The sequence below is a fragment of the Rhinolophus sinicus genome, chromosome 11, assembly GCF_057876585.1.
Source record: "Rhinolophus sinicus isolate RSI-liver-muscle chromosome 11, RSI-T2T, whole genome shotgun sequence".
Taxonomy (NCBI): Eukaryota; Metazoa; Chordata; class Mammalia; order Chiroptera; family Rhinolophidae; genus Rhinolophus; species Rhinolophus sinicus.
Genome location: NC_142511.1, coordinates 22,262,272 through 22,279,915, shown reverse-complemented (window position 1 = coordinate 22,279,915; position 17,644 = coordinate 22,262,272). Strand labels below are relative to the sequence as shown.

Here is a 17,644-nt window from a genome sequence, read left to right as displayed (position 1 = left end):
TCTTGACGCGCCTGTGTGAGGGGACGCACACGCCCCAGACGACTGCTTGAGTAATGGGGAAAGGCCAGTGCTTAATGAAGCACTAATGTGCAGCATCTATTTGTTTAAATGGCGCGGACGTGCTGTCTACCCAGTCTCCCTCCTCCTGCGCCGCCTCTGTCACGACTGGGGTAAAGGAGCAGATGGGTTATTTACTCTACAGACACTTTGTGAAAACTCTCAGCTCCTCTGTGGCATGATTGAAGCTGGAGCAAGAAGGTAGGGAGCTGGGAGATGAGCTATCCAGCTGTTCTGGGGAGAGGAGAGGATTCTGAAGGCAGGGGTGGTGGGCAGACGGATGCTTCCTGTAGCATCACTTAGAGCCTTGGTTTCCTTCTGCTCTGAGTGGTCCGGACACTACCTGGCAACCCTGTCTGCCTTGGCCATGCCAAGGCCAAGCTGCTGAATGGACCATCTCATAGGCTGATTTTAACCAGACCCTGGGAAGTAGCAAGGCAGGGACCGGACTGGCACTCTGGACTTTCTCTTCTCAGCTGTCAAACAGAAGGGGAAAGTTGAAAGAGAAGCTTCCCTGGGGTTCTTGGCGCCCTGCCCAGGTCTCTCAGCAGCCTATGATTAATGGGATTCCCAGGTTGGGGATGCCTCTGAACGCCCGGCCCCTCCCCCCGCCCCACTAACCTCCTCACTTAGAGATGGGAAATGGGCGGCTGCAGGGCAGATGTGGTAACACCGGGAAAGGCAAAGCTGCGCTTCCACAGAAGTCTAACAATATAAAAGAAAATCTTGAGCACTCTTCAGACACACAGCAAAGCATAGGAAGGTGTACAGTGCTCATTGGCTCGTTGACCCCAGGAATCAGAGCCCTGCTTTTCATGCCACAGCCTCCTTCCCACCCTTCTTGCCTGGTCCTTCTCCTGCCCCAGACGACTCCCCCAGGTGATTAATTCTTGTATCTCTAATGTCTTTGATCTTGTGATTTTTCGGGCATTTTCTTTTATGTGAAGAAAGCCTGTTAGGTAACGTCTGTTCTCTTTCCTCCCCACCACCCAAGGGACTCGGGCTGAACAGATTTAGGCATTGAGTTCCAAACTTTGCTTATAGAAAATCTTTACTCTTGGGTTATCAGATTGTTCCATGGGGAATCACAGGAAAGCCCAGAACTACTTGAAACAAGTTGTAACCATGATTTCTTTTTGCCAAGATAATCGAAGCGTAACCCATAAGTGAAATAAGGAACCAAGCTGAGAGAGAGTGTGTGAATGGGTTTGAACATACACATACATGCACCAAATGTGCTGCTATGGAGGGACAGAGGTTGATGACCATTCATTAGTGCTGCAAACTGCCTTCATCTAAAGATGACAAGTTCTAGCAATAAGGAAAAATGTGGCTGCAGATCCTCCTGTTTGCAAGTTGTCATAGCCCTGCCTTCTGTGTGTATTTGTCACCATCATGCAGAGCCCCTTGTTCTGGCCACAGAGGGATAATTGATGTGTATGAATATTCCAGAATGGAAATGGGACAGATGTTGAAAATAGTGGCTCAGGATAATATTTTTGCAGATGAAAGCTGAGCCTTTAGTAATGAGAGGCTGTTAGGGGTGGGGAGGGTGTTGCTCAAGACGAGCTGAACTGTAATCAACAATTAGCAACCTTTAAAGGCCAGGAAAAGCCCACCCTCCCCCAGCCCTTGGCGCTGCCTCTCCAAGAGCCGTGAGGAGTGTGAGAGTTGGTCTCTCCTTCCCCAGCTCAGCACCTGTTTCCCCTGGTTTATGTAATATAGGTCCAGTACAGACCGGAAGACAGCAGCACAGATTCCATCATGGCCCATGTACACGTGCATATGTGTTTTTCTAAAACATAAGAATACTTCTTACAAACATTAAGATTTTTCAATTCCATTTGGTAAAGCTGTCTGTGACCCATTAAACTTAATATTGGGGTCCACTATTGGACTGCGAACGCGGTTTGATAGCGATATCAGCATTAAATCTCATTTTTCCCTTGCCACCCCAACCTAACCTAATAGGAGAATTCAGGATGAATTTAAAACCGGAACTTCCATATTCGCTTGTTTCTCCCTTCTCACCACACACACACCCAGCATGCGCAGAAGAAAAGCTGAATTTCATCTCCAGAAAGGTTCTAATAATTTGTTCTGTAGCGTCTGACCTGCCTTGCTGTTGTTCCCCACACCCACCCCTTTGGCAAGCAGAGTTGGCACACTAAGGCTTAGGGACGCCATCAGAAACAGACCTTGCCCAGAAAGGGGCTCCGGGAGCTCTCCTTCTGTTTTGCCCGGAAGGCCGGTCACACTGTGACCCAGTGGCGCTCTGGGAAGACGGGCAGACGCAGTGATTCCTAGAAGCAAGTCTCCCTCTTTCACTCCTTGTGCTTCAACATGTGCCTTTTGCTTTTGTCTTTCCAACAGGTCAGCGGACAGATTGCAGTCTGGCCAGGTAGGTATGGCCTGGAACAACCCTGGGAAAGGATGAAGAGAGGCCTGTGGCTGGAGAGTTCCCAGCCCGGGAAAGAGCCAAGTAGTCCAGTTACAAAGGCGGTGGATGGCTTTGCAAAGGAGTGGTCTAGGGCGGGGGTGGCTTCTTCCCTTTGCCTCGCTGACCCCACATGGCCCCAAATGGAAATGGGTGTTCAGTGATTTAGGGGAAGAGCTCAGCAGGACCGAGTGAAGGGAGTTATCATTTGTTGAAGTAGTCCCAGAGACGCCCCAGAGCCCCTACATTGCAAGGAAAAGAAATGTTTGACTCTGGAGGAAGGGTCCTGGTAACCTAACCTAAGCTGCTAGACTTACACATGTAGGTTTTGGGAAGTCTGACCCGGAGAGGGAAGATCAGGAGATAGCACTTGATCTGAGGTTTTTTTATGCACGGAAAAGATGACAGCCCCTAATTAGTGACTGTTGCTGGATAATGAAATATTACATTGCACTGGCTTGCCAAACAGCATTGGTAGAAATCCTGGCCTGATGTACAATTATGCAACCCTCTCAATCTTTCCCCACCTTCCCCACCCCAGCCAAATATTTTCCCTCCCAGTCACGGAGCTGCTGTGAGAAAACTTGTGAGCTTGTGGAGAGCAAGGCATTCCATTCAGCCAACAGTTGTCATATGCCTAAAAGTGCGCTGATTTAACTAGACAAAGAGCCTTAATGGGCCGGACTCCTTAGAGACCCTGGGTTAGCCCATTATATCAACCACTTACATCTGCCAACACACACAATAATCATGAGGCCATTTACAATTATAGGCTTGTTATTTAGAAATAGCTTCATTTGGCTTTCATCATTTTGTCGTTGTGGATTACAATAAAGATCCCATTAACTCGATGACTGGAGAGAACGAGGATAATGGAATTCTGTGGAATCTATCTTCTTGGTGCTCCAGTCCTGGTTTAAGTTCACCTGAGGTCCCACATCTGCTGAAGGCTCCATGGGAATGAAGAGTTGAGCCGAATTCCCTGATGCTGTGTGATTTCACTGTGTGACCTTGGGCCTTTCTTTTCTCTTCTCTGAACTCCAGCTTTCTATCTATAAGACAGGAAGAGCATTCCACTAGATCTGAGGAGCTCCAGGATTCCAAACAAGTCTCAGGCGCAGCTGGTAGAAGGGGCCCAGGGAGCCCAGGAGCCAGGCTCTCGTCCCTCCCTTCACTCAGGACAGGCCAGCCCTGCTCTCCTTGCTTGGGCCATTGTGCCTCTGAGGCAGATTCCCTTGGGGAAAAGCCTTTTGAGGCTCAACACAGCTTGAAAAGCATTGACCTAGAGGATCATCCAGGTTCCTTCTAGTCTGGACAGTCTACTCTCTGAATCCCAGAAAAACTGCTCCCTCTTTTCCCTCAGGATTTCACTAGTGTCTCCGTGCAAGCAGAGAGATCTTATTGTCAACCCAAATAAGTTTTACTGCCGATTGAACCAATTCCCTCCTATTCTGATTTTGAATAGTAGCAGACATTAAAAGCAGAGACCTTGTGCTTTTGTGAAAAGAGCTTTATTGGGCTTTATTTGGAAAGTAACTCATTGAGTCTCGTAGCCATTTCTGGGTCTGAACTGAATAATGGGACTTGTTTCATTAACCACTGCACAGCTTGTTTTTAATCCCATTTTCCTTTTCCTCCCACTTGCTGGATCGGTCCTCTCTCTCGTTTGGCGGGGTCACCTGCAGGCGCAGCTCCACCGTGAGGAAGCAGGTAAGGCAAGAGCCAGGCAGGTCTGGTGTGAAAATGATAACATCCCACAGACTTTTATGGGACGCCACTGTGGGCAAGACAGACACTTTTCTGACTTCATGCCTGCGTTTGGAGTATTCCATTTCATCATAGTATGTTTAGTATTATGGCAACTTCCTTGATTTAGCTTGTTTAGCTGGAGTGGCTGTGATCTTTCTGATTTTCCTCTCCTGTCTTCATTTACCCTCTTACATACTAGAAAGAGATTTGGTTTGACTGCGGCAGATTGTGCCCGTGGTGAGACCACAAGAAAGGCCTCACGCTTCGTGCCTATGTACCAATATGGCAGAAACTCACAGCAGCTAATCACCTAGACCGGGCACTCTCGCTTAAGTTTGCAGATTTTTGTTTGTTTCTAGTGGTGTGGTCATCCTAGACGTGTTTCTAAGACATGCTAAAAATGCAAAGATAAATCTAGTCTAAGAATGTTAGGCAAGAGATGTTGAACTCTGCAATTTGGGCATGACCTTCAGTATTGGATTAAAATCTGGCACTGGGCAGCTGGCTCTCATGACCCGTGTTAGAAAGGATGTTAGAAAACGGTAGACATAATCCACATCAAGGGGGAATCTAGACAGCACTTGTGCTTGTTTAAAAAAATTAATTGAAGTATTTTTTGCAGTTGCAAATTTGACTTCCTAATTATACTTTATGGCAAATACTAAAATGATTTTCTATCCCCTAAACTCATAGCCCCTGTGCAGTAGACAGTTAGCAGGGAGGAGGTGGGGAGAACTCAGAAATGTCTTTATGTCTGCTCAGGGGAAAGATGATAGAGGCTTTAAAAAATCATTTTGGGTCATTCACAGTGGCTGTGGCCACAGGGAGATAATTGAATGTAGAGGGCTCCTGGTTTCTGTGATGTCGGCAGCCCCAGCAGGGTCTTCAGCCGATCTGACTGCTCCAGCTGGCTCGTCATTCCAGCTGGGGAACTCGGATGACATAGCCCTTGCTTGTCTTAGCTTTACTGTCACTATTTTTTTCCCTTCTCTACTTTGGATCTCATTTTAACAAGAACACCATCAGATATGATACAATTACACATTTTTTAAATTAAAAAAATTTCATTGCAACTCTTCTTTCCTCTTGTTCCTGTAATTTCTTTCTTCCCGTTTCTCCCATAATTTCATTTAACACTAGAGAGGAATGTAGTGACTCCCAGGGATAACTTCTTGCATTTAAAATTAATAGTGGATCTCTTAAAGAAAGAGCAAGCCTTTTTTTCCTTCAACACTAAGAACAGGGTTGAATTTGAGGTTTGTTCCTTTTAGTTCAGAGGAACCGAAACTGGGCCCCCTCCTCATAGGTGGAGTACAGGTCCGGGGATCTCACGGGCTTTACTGGGGCTTCAGGAGTGCCAGAGACGACCGTTTGGCAGGTGCTGTGCACCCCTGGTTGGGCTCACTGTCAGAGGGGAACGACACCCATCTGGTTTGCATCTGCTGTGCCTAAGTAGTTGCAGGCCAAGCATATTTGCCTGGGGCTAGATGTGTGTAAGAGTTCCAGGATACACCAAAAGCCCCGATCAAATAAGACCTTGTTTTCATTCTGCTGCCTCAGTTTCTCTCCAGCAGCGCAAATCGAATGGTAGATTACAAAAGCATTTTTCTGAGACAGTCAGGAGGGTAAATAGTAAGTAATTTGGAAGTTGAGTCATATAAGTAACCAGGAAATAGATATTTGTTTGTTTGTTTATGGCAAATCAGCCAAACAAGAGGATGAATCTGGTAGCCTTTATTTTGAGGGTCCCTAATGGTTTGTAGTCATTTTTTTTTTTTTTTTTTTGGTGTTTATTTTTTTATTTTATTTTTTTTTATTAGTTTTAGATGCACAAAACAATGTAATAGTTAACATTTATCATTTATATCCCTTACACAGTGACAACCCCCTACCCCCTTGTAGTCATTTTTGACCCTAGCAAAGACTAGGTTCAAACCATTCCAGCACTTTCTTCACAACACAAAGACTTGCCTCAGCTGCTGCTTCTGTACTTTCCCTGCTCCCTTCAGTCCAGTATTTCCTCTTTCCTATTACTTCCACATCTCCTTTGCTGGCCCTTTCTCTAGTCCTCTAACTGTAGACATTTCCCCATGGCTTGGCCCTCTTTGGACTTCTCTCTATATTCTTTCCCTTGTCACTTTTGTTTCCCTTAGGTGACTCTTGCTCTCCTTTCCCTCGTGTCCACTTGTTCTGTCACTCTAAGTCTTGCATCCAACTGCTGACTGATGGCTGGATGCTGCTGTGTGAATTGAGATAACACCTCCTACCCTCAGCATCAATCTCTTCACCTTCCCCACCACCTTTTAACTTCCTTAGCACCCCCTCTAACTTCTCTGTTTCTCTTCATGGGGACCCTCCATTCTTCACACCCTGAAGTCCCAAATCTTACCTTTGATGCCTCTTTTCTTCTCATTACCCACATCTAATCAGTTGTCAAGATGTATTTTCTCCCTTAGTGAAAACAGGAATCTAACCAATATAACAGACAATGGTACTGGCAAAAGTCCTAACTCTATCACTCATGAGAAATTGTGCCAGACAATGGTGTATTTAGACATTACCTGGCTGTCTGTTTTCTCCTGCAAATCACTGGACCTCTGCTTTACTGTCATTTCTAGTTATGCTTGCTGCTTCCTTTCTCCCTCCACTGTTGGTTTAAAGTTCCCTTAATCTGACTGAATGAGGATTTGGCCCAATTGCCCTTGAAGACTCCTTCCAACCCTGGGATTAAATGACCAAGTATATTGTAAACAAAAGAATTAAACTGACATGGATTCTAATGTTGGAGGAGGGAAGGAGATAGAAAGAAAGGAAGAGACAGACGCCGAATAAGAACACACAGAGACACTGCTCCATCAATTGTGTGCAAAATTGATGGTGAAGTGAAGGTCTTTGGCGCCCCTTAGGACGGTCTAAAGCCTTCGTGATTTTGTCCAGTGTATGCTCCTGGACTCTTCGGCCCCATTGGAGCAGGGTGGACTAGGAGAGTACTCTTCTACAGTGGGACAGGTCATCTGGGGCCCACTCGTGTCTGCCACATACTACCCCTCTGGGCTACATGTGACATACTTGTAACTACTGTTAACCATGGACATGCAGGCTAATATCTTTGATCCTTGCTTTCTGCAACCCTGCACGCTTCCCTGTAACTACCATGGAGAGTCCATTTCCTGTAAGTCTGGACAGAATTTTGCACTCAGGTAACTTGTTAAATCCAGCAACCTGTGAGCATCCCAGCCTCCTTCCTCTGGGGGTCTTTATTTATAATTGTAGGACCAGAAAAACGTTACAGGTCCTCATATCACTATCCCCATTATGACTGCTGCTATTTGTAAGTAAAAAATATAATAACACTTGTAAACATAAAAAGACTTCCAAGAAATGGGTTTGATTTTTCTTTTTTTAATAGTGGAACCCAGTTTTTTCACTAAGAGTATAGCAGAGCTGATAGGGTTCTTCCTCTAAGCTCGCCCTGCCTGGGCTGGCTGGCAGAAGTCAGTGACGGCAACAAGAGGGCAGACACTGCAAAGCTGAAGGAAGCAGATGGGTTTGGGGATTGCAGGTGAGCATTTGGTCACCGAGACCTTCCTGACTGCAGCTCCACCTTGGCCCATGCAGTATTCCTTTTGGCAGCACCCTTGGGTCCGAATAAGCTTGGGAGCTAGAGGCCATGCCAAGCCTCCTCTCAGCCCGACTTCTCTGTGAGGCCCAGCTGCTTCCCTCACGTGGGCCAAACCCCAGGGCTACAGTTGGAAATTCAGAGCCAGGGAAGGGGCACAGGCCAACCTGTGAAATGGATAGAAGCCATAGGCCCCTCCCACTTGAGAATCCAGTCTCTGTGGACTCTCAGCTATGAGTATAGCCCTAACTAGGTTTAGGGGCCCTCTGCCCGATCCCTTTCTTCCCCATAGCTGAATAATTATGTATTTAGTTGCACTGTAAAATCCTACTGGATTTTAGCAATATTTGGTATGCACACCTGGTGATGTTTGCTAAGCTCCTAGGATGCAGCACGGGTGGTAGTGAGCTGTTCAGTCTCAGAGGTTCGAGAATGCCTGGTTTGCATCCCAACTCGGCCACTTACCTGCTGGATCACCATAAGCAGCCGTTTCACCTCGCTAAGCCTTTGTTTCCTCACTTGTCAAATGAGGGTAATCATATTATGTACCCCATAGGGTTCTTACCAGGGCCAATCCATCTAAAGCACTTACGCATAGTACGTGGCCCAACACGGCTGTAAATTCCTCTGCACGAACATTCATGTGCCAATAGGAAATATTACTCTCCTCACCATCAACACCCTCCCCAGTTTGTAGACACCAAATTGAGGCCCAGCGAAGTTAAATAAGTGGCAGCGTTGTATAGCAAAATGGCGGGGCAAAGATTGACATCTGGGAGGCCTACTTCTTTGCTTAGTACCCATCAGTCTTCACTATTACCAAGAGTTGAGTTTTTTCTTTCTTATGTTTTATGCCAATCCAACTCCCATTCTGATGCTCCCATTGGTTCATTCTACTGCCCTCAACTGATATTAATAGAGCATCTGCTGTGTGAGAGCATCATGGCCGGCACCAGACACCCAAGAGCTGATGTAAGATCTGCCCTGTGGAGCTCAAGTGTAGTGGTGACAAATGCAAACAATAATTACACACACAGTTAAGTCACCATCAGGGTATGAGGGCCAAGGTCAAGGTGCTGAGACTCTGTAGACAGGGTGCTGATCTTATCTGCTAAGTCTGGAAAAACATCCTTACGGAAGTGTGGTACTTGCACTGAGACTAAGGATTAGGGGCCCGGGGTGAGGAGAGCATTCCAGCTGCAGGGGCAGCTCACGAAAGCCATAGGCAAAGGAAGACGAATCCGAGGAACAGAAAGAAGGCCCATGTGGCTGAAATAGAGCAACTGGGGGAAGAGCAGAAGATGAAACTGGAGGCAAAGGCAGAAACCTGGACACACAAGGCTGTGTAAAGAAAGTAATGAGGAGTCTTTGAAAGAGGTTTGCCTAGAGAGTAAATGATCGGATGTGCACTTTTAAAGGTTGCCAACCACTAGATAAGGAAGAACATTGGAGGACAACGAGGGTGGGAATAGAGATAGTGATGGATTGGACTTGGTAGCAGTAGAGATGGAGAGAGGTAATGGATTTGAGAGACGTTTAGGAGGCAAACTTGACAGAATGTACTGATTAATTGATTGGATGGCTGGGGGTAGGGGCCGGTTTGGGATAAAAGATGATCAGTCACACGTAGGACATCCTGGATTTAAGGCATCAGTTTGGCATTCTAAGTAGATGGTTGTGTTTGTGCTCTGGAGCGTGGGGAGCAGGCTGGATGTTCCTCTGTGGGCCAGCCACTGGTCCAGCTGAGACAAGTTCTGTACACTTCGGCCCATTTCCTCTGACCCTGGGCTATCCATATTTAAAAATTCTAACATTGTGTTTCTCTTTGGCTTTTCAGGATTCAAGCCAGGCAATTCCTCTGGTGGTAGAAAGCTGTATCCGGTTTATCAGCAGACATGGTAAGCAGGATTATAGCTTTGCCCATATTTGTGCAAAGTTGGGAAGAACTTCCAGGAATTTTTTGTACAGTAAAAAAAGAGATTGACTTCCTATCCTGACATTCTCAGAAAAGGAATAAAATTGTATTTGTTCGCATAATGTTTGCTACCTCAGAATGGCTACACCTATACATTGAGAGAAAGACATCATGTGTTTTGACCCAAAATGCCTCAGCCACTTACCACACTTCCTTTTGTAGCATGAGAGTGAGTTTTAAATTACAGCTGTTATGTGAATAAGTCCAGCTGGTATGATGTGTGACGGTAGTTTCGCCATTACTCACCGTCTTTGCACATGTCGGTATCTCCCACCTCACGGCCTTGACCATGATGTCACATTGGCTTTCTGCATCAGACTGCTTTGAAAACAACTCCTATTGTAATGTTGCATTGATTCCTAATAACATTCAGTTCTTGTTCTGGTTTGGTCTCACTGGAGACAACATCTCCAAGAGCTCAGTTAAGAGCTGATCTTAAAATTATAGCCAGCATTTGAGAGTCTGTGAGGGCTGGCTCCTTCTCAGTCTAAGTCAAGTTATGCTGTCTTCTGCTTGGGCAAAGCTGAGTCTGAGAAACTCCATTCCTTCCCCGCCAGCTCCTAGGCTGCTTGGACAGATTAGGGGTAGAGATGAATTGCCAGATAATGGATCTTACAAGTGTAGTAGTGTTTAGAAAGCACAGAAATGTGAGCTAACACCATGAAAATTTCTAGGAACTGGGCATCAGAAATTGTTTTCAGATGTTGTCCTATCTCGTTATAGGGAAAGAGGCAGAATGACCTTGGAGCTAAGGAGGGATGGAGATGATTGCTGGTCTCAATTCAGGGGCAGCAATTCTCTCCCCCTTCCTCTCTCTCGATAAACGGCGATGTTGCTTGGGTTCATTTTTGGGATAGTAATTATTTTAGCATACCTACGACTTATCCCATTCTAGTCAGCTACAATTTTTTTTATTGTATCTCTATTCGCTTGAAGTACCAGCATTTTATATCATATTGAATAGTCAACAAATATTTATCAAGCTCTTGATCAATGCTGGGCATCATGCATTGCCAAATAGGAAAACAAAAACAGGGATAATACACTGTTGCTGTCTTTACCTGGTTTTTTGATTCAGTTAGGAGGAAATAAATGAGCAAATGAAAAGTTAAAAAGAGATAAGCTATAGTAATTCAGAATAGCACTATAAGAAATTTCACAAGATAGTAATGATTAATGGCTAGGCAATCGGCAAAGATAAGTCCAAACTAAGTTCAGGGGAGGGAAACTTATTTGTGCCTAAAGGACGATAGGAAAAAGAGAGTCTGAACTCCTATTCTTTCATCCATGCATTCCATTTAGTCATTCACCAAATATATATGTTAATTACACATTGTGTGCCAAGAAAAAGTTCCTATCTTCATGAACCTTGCATTCTACTAAAGGACAGATAAATAGGTGATCATGTGTGCAGTTGATAAATAAACAAATTAATATACAAAGCGTGATCAAACAATACAGTGAATGTTTAAATAAAATAAAAAATTTATTACAGTAAAAGACACATTGCCATTAATCACCCTCAAAATAGTCCCCCTCGCTTCAAACACACTTATCCCATCACTCTTGCCACTTTCTGAAGCAGTTCTGGAAGTCCTCTTTCATGAGTGTCTTTAGTTGTGCTGTCATGGCTGCCTCGATGTCCTGAATCATTTTGACTTTGGGGAAGAGCCAGGAGTCTCACAGTGTCAGATCTGGTGAATAACGTGGATGAGGACACCCCGTAATGTTTTTATTTGACAGAAATTGCCGTATAACAGAAGCGATGTGTGACATGGAGCATTGTCATGATGGAGGATGATTTATGACACACTTTAAAATACACCTTCTCTCAACCGTAGCTCACACCCGACTGACTACACTGAGCAAGTTGAAACTTGTCAGTCACTGTTACTAAGGTTTGATGCCTCACTTCCCATATTGAAGATCCCTGTCTTTCCATTGGATGTCATTTGGCAGCAGTATTCACCGTATTTTTTTATCACAAGGAAAGGCTGCATGTCACACATCACTTCTGGTAGGGCAATTTCTGTCAAATAAAAACATTATGGGGTGTCCTCATCCACCTTACTCACAGGATCTGGCAACTTCTGGCTCTTCCCCAAAGTCAAAATGACCATGAAAGGTAAACGTTTTGAATCGATTCAGGTGTATCCACACAATGGAATACTATGCAGCTACCAAAAAAGAAGGAGGATCTCCAGGAAATGACATGGAGAGATTTCCAGAATATATTGTCAAGTGAAAAACACAAAGTATGAAAGAGTATTTAAAGCATGCTACCTTTCATGTGAGAAAAAAGAGGGTATAAAGAATATATATGTGTTTTCTCACTTTTATCAAAAGAAATACAGGAAGGATGACTCTAGAAGCTAGTATTTGATTGGCTATCTACTCCACAGATGATGGAAAAGGGTGAAAAGAATGGGGGCTGGGAAATGTTTCTCTAAGTGTTCCTCTTTTGTGTAATTTTGACTTTTAGAACTACATTAGTGTTCCTCATACTCGAAAGATAAACAGATGAATAAAACAAGGATGGGAGTAAAACCCCAAATGGAATACAAACAGTAACAAATAAACCCAAGTCTATTACAAATAAATAATATAACCACCCTGAGGAGATGAGGGAGTAAATAACTAAGTAACTTTGGAAAACAGTACTGTGATTATATACTGTAAGTCTAAAGACAAAAAGAGCTGTCCAATAGTTGGTCATTATTTTCATCATGGGAATATGGGCTAGCAATTCTGAAGCCGTTTTATGTGCATTCTAGGATTAAACAAAGAGATAAACACATTGTTGATTTAAAGAAAAACACTTTGTACATAATAGCTGTTCAAAAAAAACCACTTGCTCCGCTAAATTGAACTTTTTCTCCAAATAGACTCAAGGTATTCCTGAAGTCCCTAAAAATGATGGTTAACATTTTTGTGTCTGTGCATTTAATGGGGATAGGGTCCGTACCACTTGTCAGTCCCAAAGTGTCTATGGCCCACCAACTGCTGGAATTTACACATCCTTCCTATTTCATTTCCGCCCTTGGAGGTAGATATTCTAGTCCCCATTATATAGATGAGAAAGCTGAGGCTCATCTGTAAATGGTGGGTCAGGGTGATCCAGGAAGACTTAAAGGAGAAGGGATGTGAGGAACAACCGAGCCTGAGTCAGGATGGAAAACCCCACCGTTTTCAGGAGGAAGGGAGTAAAGTAGTGTGAGCAGGAGCTGGTGTTGTAACAGTCGCTTCAAGAATTCTGTAGGCGAGCAACTCTTGGCAACAGCCGGATCCAGTGCAAAATGGAAGCTTTCATCCCATTTCCAAATAACCCAAATCTGATTGGTTTTATACTTTTTTGTTAGTGTGCACTAAGAAAAAATGGAAACGATCATAGATGTGTCGGGTTAGTCATGTGAGGCCTCACCTGCCAACTGCTTTTCCCCTTTACTTTCTGGAAACCAACAGTTAATGTTCCTACTTTCAGAATCATTCGATTAGGCTCTAACCTTGTCAGTTGAACAAGAACAGAGTGGCCCTCCTAAAGCACAGGTTCTCGAGGGGAAACAAACCAGACCGAACGGGACCTCAGCGTGTTAGGCCTGCTGCCTGATTTCCAGTAAGCGCCCCTCTGACTTCTTCCTGTCCTGGGCCCATGCACCAAGATGGTTTGTCCTTGACGGTCTGATCTACCAGAAAGTATCAAGATGATCCTCTCTTAGCAAGTTGTGGGCTTTACCAGCTAGAACACACTAAGTAACCTGGTCCCTGAGATGACATTTTCTTATATTCTACTGTGGTTTTGACAACTCCCTGGGTATGTGACTATTTCTGCCAGAACACTTGCTATGTACACTCTGTGTCTAAACAACATTATGTGGCTGTTACGTCCCATTGGTAACTAATATGATAATATGACATGGTATTAATGGGGTTTTAATATGCCTGCCATTCTGTGAAGAATATTCTGGAGATTCCCTTAGAGGAGCAGACCACTCAAGTCCTGTTACAAGCAGGGTAATTAAATCCCCCCTGCTTACTTCTTAATATTGCTTCAGTTGGATTTAGGAGTTCAGTCCTGGCCTGTGTGGTTTACCTTCAGAAGTCTAGCTGATGGAATCCAGTCACCCCCTCACCGAGAGGGTAACCCTGAAACAGTGGGCAAAATGTAGCATTATTCTATTTTGTTTTCCTAAAAAGAAATGTGTTTGAGATTTCTCTGACATCAAAATTTTCAGAGACTTTGACAAAATGCCCAAGACTGAGACACAGGGCTTCTGAGAAAGGTTGGGCAGGCTACATGTGACTAAAGGTGCACTAAATGCCCAGCACTAATGACGTGTTCCCTGGATCTCTTACCGTTTTGCAGTTGTGTGTGTGTGTGTGTGTGGTGCTCTTATAAGCCATATCCACGTTCAGATTAATAAGTGGGTTCCCACCCTCTCTGCATGATCCCTGAGCACATAGCTGCAGCCGGAAGGCATGGGTTTGTGTCCTGTCTCTGGTTCTTATCACCTAGGCAACCTAAGGCTGGTCATCAATCATCAGCCCCTCATCTAGAAAATGGGCTTGCTGGTAACCCCTACCTTACATGGCTTGTGAGGACATTGATTTATTTATATGAAATCATTTCTTAGCATCAATCAACACACATGAATATTTTTTTAATGATTATTTCTACTCTGACAAAACCCAAAACAAAGTTTTCATGCATGTTATCATAGCGTAACATTCGTGCATATTTGTCTTTAGAGTAAAGCTCTCGTCAAGCCCCCGTGACTAGCACAGTGCCTGCCAGTTCTGTCCTTGACTAATCACTTGCGTTTTCGTGTCCTCTCATTTCATAAATATTCAAAGCATGGTGCTCTAGAACAGCTGAACAGTGTCAGAACAGCTAAAGCAATAATTAGAATCTCAGACCTTGTGAAACTCTTCTGATGGTATCTAATGGCCTGTCTGCTGTGCCTAAGGCTCCCATTCCTGATCCTGAGTGATAAGGTGCCAGAGGTCACTGTCCCACTTTGCAAATGGGAACAGAGAGGCAACGACTGGGGAAGGAAACTGCCTATAGCCTCCCCGGGAGTCAGAAATGGAGCCGGTCGTAGATACCTCTTCCCTTAAGTCTGACTCAGTACTCTCTTTAGGCTAATGCCTCCTGTCCATTCCAGTGACTTTTCCAACATCCTTGTACATGTTTCCTCCTTGGGCCTGAAGAAGAGAGAAGGGGTACTTAAATAGACACTGGCTGACAGGATAGACATTAAACTAAACTTGGAGCTGTGCTTGTGAATTTGCTTTTTCTTCTTCTCCTTGATCACTTTTCCCTAATTTTCTAGGACTACAGCATGAAGGAATTTTCCGGGTGTCGGGATCCCAGGTGGAAGTGAATGACATCAAAAACGCCTTTGAGAGAGGTGAGGAAACAGCCTGGAAGATAAGACCAAGTGTCTGCCAGCCCCTGGGATATTGGCTCCACCCTTTCTCCCTAGAGAGGTGCCCAGAGGTTACAGGCCAGCTTGCCTTCCTCTTCAGCCCTGCACCTGCTCTCTTGTAGACATTTCCCGCTGGATATGCAGGGAGAGGCCAATGCCTACCTATGTCAGCCGCCTCCTTCTCAGCCCCACTCATCCTGCCTCTCCTGTGGATGATCTGCCAAAACTCAGAGAAGTTCACTGTGGTTTCTGGGTGGTTTATGGCTTCATCCGGAACCCTTGGTGGCAGTTAATATCCAGGCTAATGCGCCTGTTCATTGTAGCCCATTTATTATCTTGTGGGCTATTAAGGTAATGGGCAAGCTTTGGCAATTTCCGTCACTGTAATGGATATATATAGTTTCAATTTGAGGTTGGTCCTATCATTAAATCTAATTACATCTAATACGAAAGTTTCCATAGGGAGCGCCTGCATGATTGTTCCCCCGTAAGTAGGTGTCCTTTGTTGCAGGCCAGGAAGAGGGAGAGCGGGACAGAGGGGCTGGCTTCCCTGGCCTCATTTTCCTCCCCCAGGAGCTCAGTCCCAGCCTGGTTTCATGATTCTTGTGAGAGAGGCAGTTGCTGTGTCCCATCCGCGGCCCACAGGGAATGTCTCTGAGCTAGTCTGGCACCTCGAATTGATGCGAATGGCCCCTCGTGCCCCTCGTCTGGCCCTGGGCCCCTGAGCCCCAGCAGTCTGCTGTATCTAGTCCCCGGCTTGCCCTCAGGGCCACCAGGCTGTGCAGAACACTGATGGGCTGCGATTAGCTCCTGCATAGCTCACCCCTTCTCACCGCCTCTATTTCATCCTATGTGTTTTACCTCTCACTCTCTCTCTCCTTTTCGGGGGCTGTTTATCCTCAGGAGAGGACCCCCTGGCTGGGGACCAGAATGACCATGACATGGACTCCATAGCTGGCGTCCTGAAGCTGTACTTCCGGGGCCTGGAACACCCTCTCTTCCCCAAGGACGTCTTCCACGACCTGATGGCCTGCGTCAGTAAGTGCGTTCCTGGTCTCCGGTGGCTTCTGGGCCAGGGCGCCCCATAGCAACAGATAAGAAATTCCCAGAGGGTCTTTTCTTCTCAAAAGCTTCTCAGTAATGTTTTGCTGTTTTCCTTTTCCTCACTGAAGTTTCTCCTCATCCACACTCCTTCACCCCCGGGTGGGAGAGGAGGAAAAATGACATTTCAGTGAGCGTCTAGGACCACAAGGCAGAATGCCTGGCTTTTTTTCTTTCTGATTCGCCTTAAACGCCTTTGCTTCGCTGGGCTTTATCTTTCTTCAGTAAAATGCATTTATATTCATATATAAGACGTAGTCCTCTTCAGTTATTGGAAGCTCATACATTAGTGCTTGTGCTTTTCATGAGGCAAAGAGAGAAAGCATAGGTATTGCAAATATTTCCTGCATTTTGCTTCAAACATGGCATGGTTTACCTGCTAGATGTGTTAATATATGTTCTTCTAGGAATAAAAGCCCTCTGCACATTTAAAAGGAGCAATATTAAATTTTCCCGGAGAGTGATAAAGTCTCTATTTTATCCTCCTTAGAGGTTCTCTGCCTCTTACTCTAATTTGGGGCTTAAAAAGCTATTCCTGGCCATTTAGTTTAACTCATTGTACTGGAATATCCTCTCATTTGTTTTCCATGGAAAACAATCCATGGCAACTTGGATTAATACCAGGTCATCCTAGAAACAGACCCCATTGGAATGGTGACTCCTGAGGGTGGAGAAGGCAGTCCCTTCGAAATGTAGAAAAGATCCTTCTTCACAGGTCAACCAGGGTCTGCCCACCGAGTTTCCAGTTTGACTCAGCACCTGCCCTCTTGCTCTGAGAGAGAAAGGCCCCAGAGCATTCAGCAAACTCTCTTGTTTTATTTGTTGACCCACTATCTGTGGGTGTCTAGTGGAAATGAGTTTGTCTTTATGTCTTTTTCTAAGGCTGGGCCTCGGTAGAGCACCTTACGTGGAGTGGGGCTACCAAGACAGTATGAGATACCTTGGCTGCCCAGTTCTCCCCTTGAGATGTGCTTCTCATCTACTGCTTCCCGTTTCTTTTTTACATAAGGTGCTCATGATATCCACATGGCACACTGTGCAAGTAGGGAGACTGGCCATGCTGGAGGCCACCAACCTAGGGCCACACCTATAATGAATCTGTTCATAGTCTACAAATCAGGAAACTTCTCTGTTGTTCTCCCAGATGTCACCACTTACACAGGGGCAGCCATGTTCTCCTAATCCGCGGTGCAGATAAGGGAGAGGGGAAGATAAGCCAGACTTGTCCAGAGGATGTGGTATTACATGTGTAGCGCGGGCAGGACTGGACCTGCCCACCC

At 45.1% G+C, this 17,644-nt stretch overlaps 1 protein-coding gene across 3 annotated transcripts in view; it reads left to right on the top strand.

Moving 5' to 3' along the window:
• The window catches only part of SRGAP2 (SLIT-ROBO Rho GTPase activating protein 2), a 233,196-nt gene that overhangs the window by 188,581 nt on the left and 26,971 nt on the right, over positions 1–17,644 (top strand). For all 3 annotated transcript variants that reach the window (XM_019752457.3, XM_019752456.3, XM_019752460.3), the window contains exons 12-16: positions 2,431–2,458; positions 4,180–4,204; positions 9,700–9,760; positions 15,168–15,245; positions 16,167–16,301. In XM_019752457.3, the coding sequence (XP_019608016.3) occupies positions 2,431–2,458; positions 4,180–4,204; positions 9,700–9,760; positions 15,168–15,245; positions 16,167–16,301 (327 nt within the window). The remainder of the gene's footprint in view (positions 1–2,430; positions 2,459–4,179; positions 4,205–9,699; positions 9,761–15,167; positions 15,246–16,166; positions 16,302–17,644) is intronic.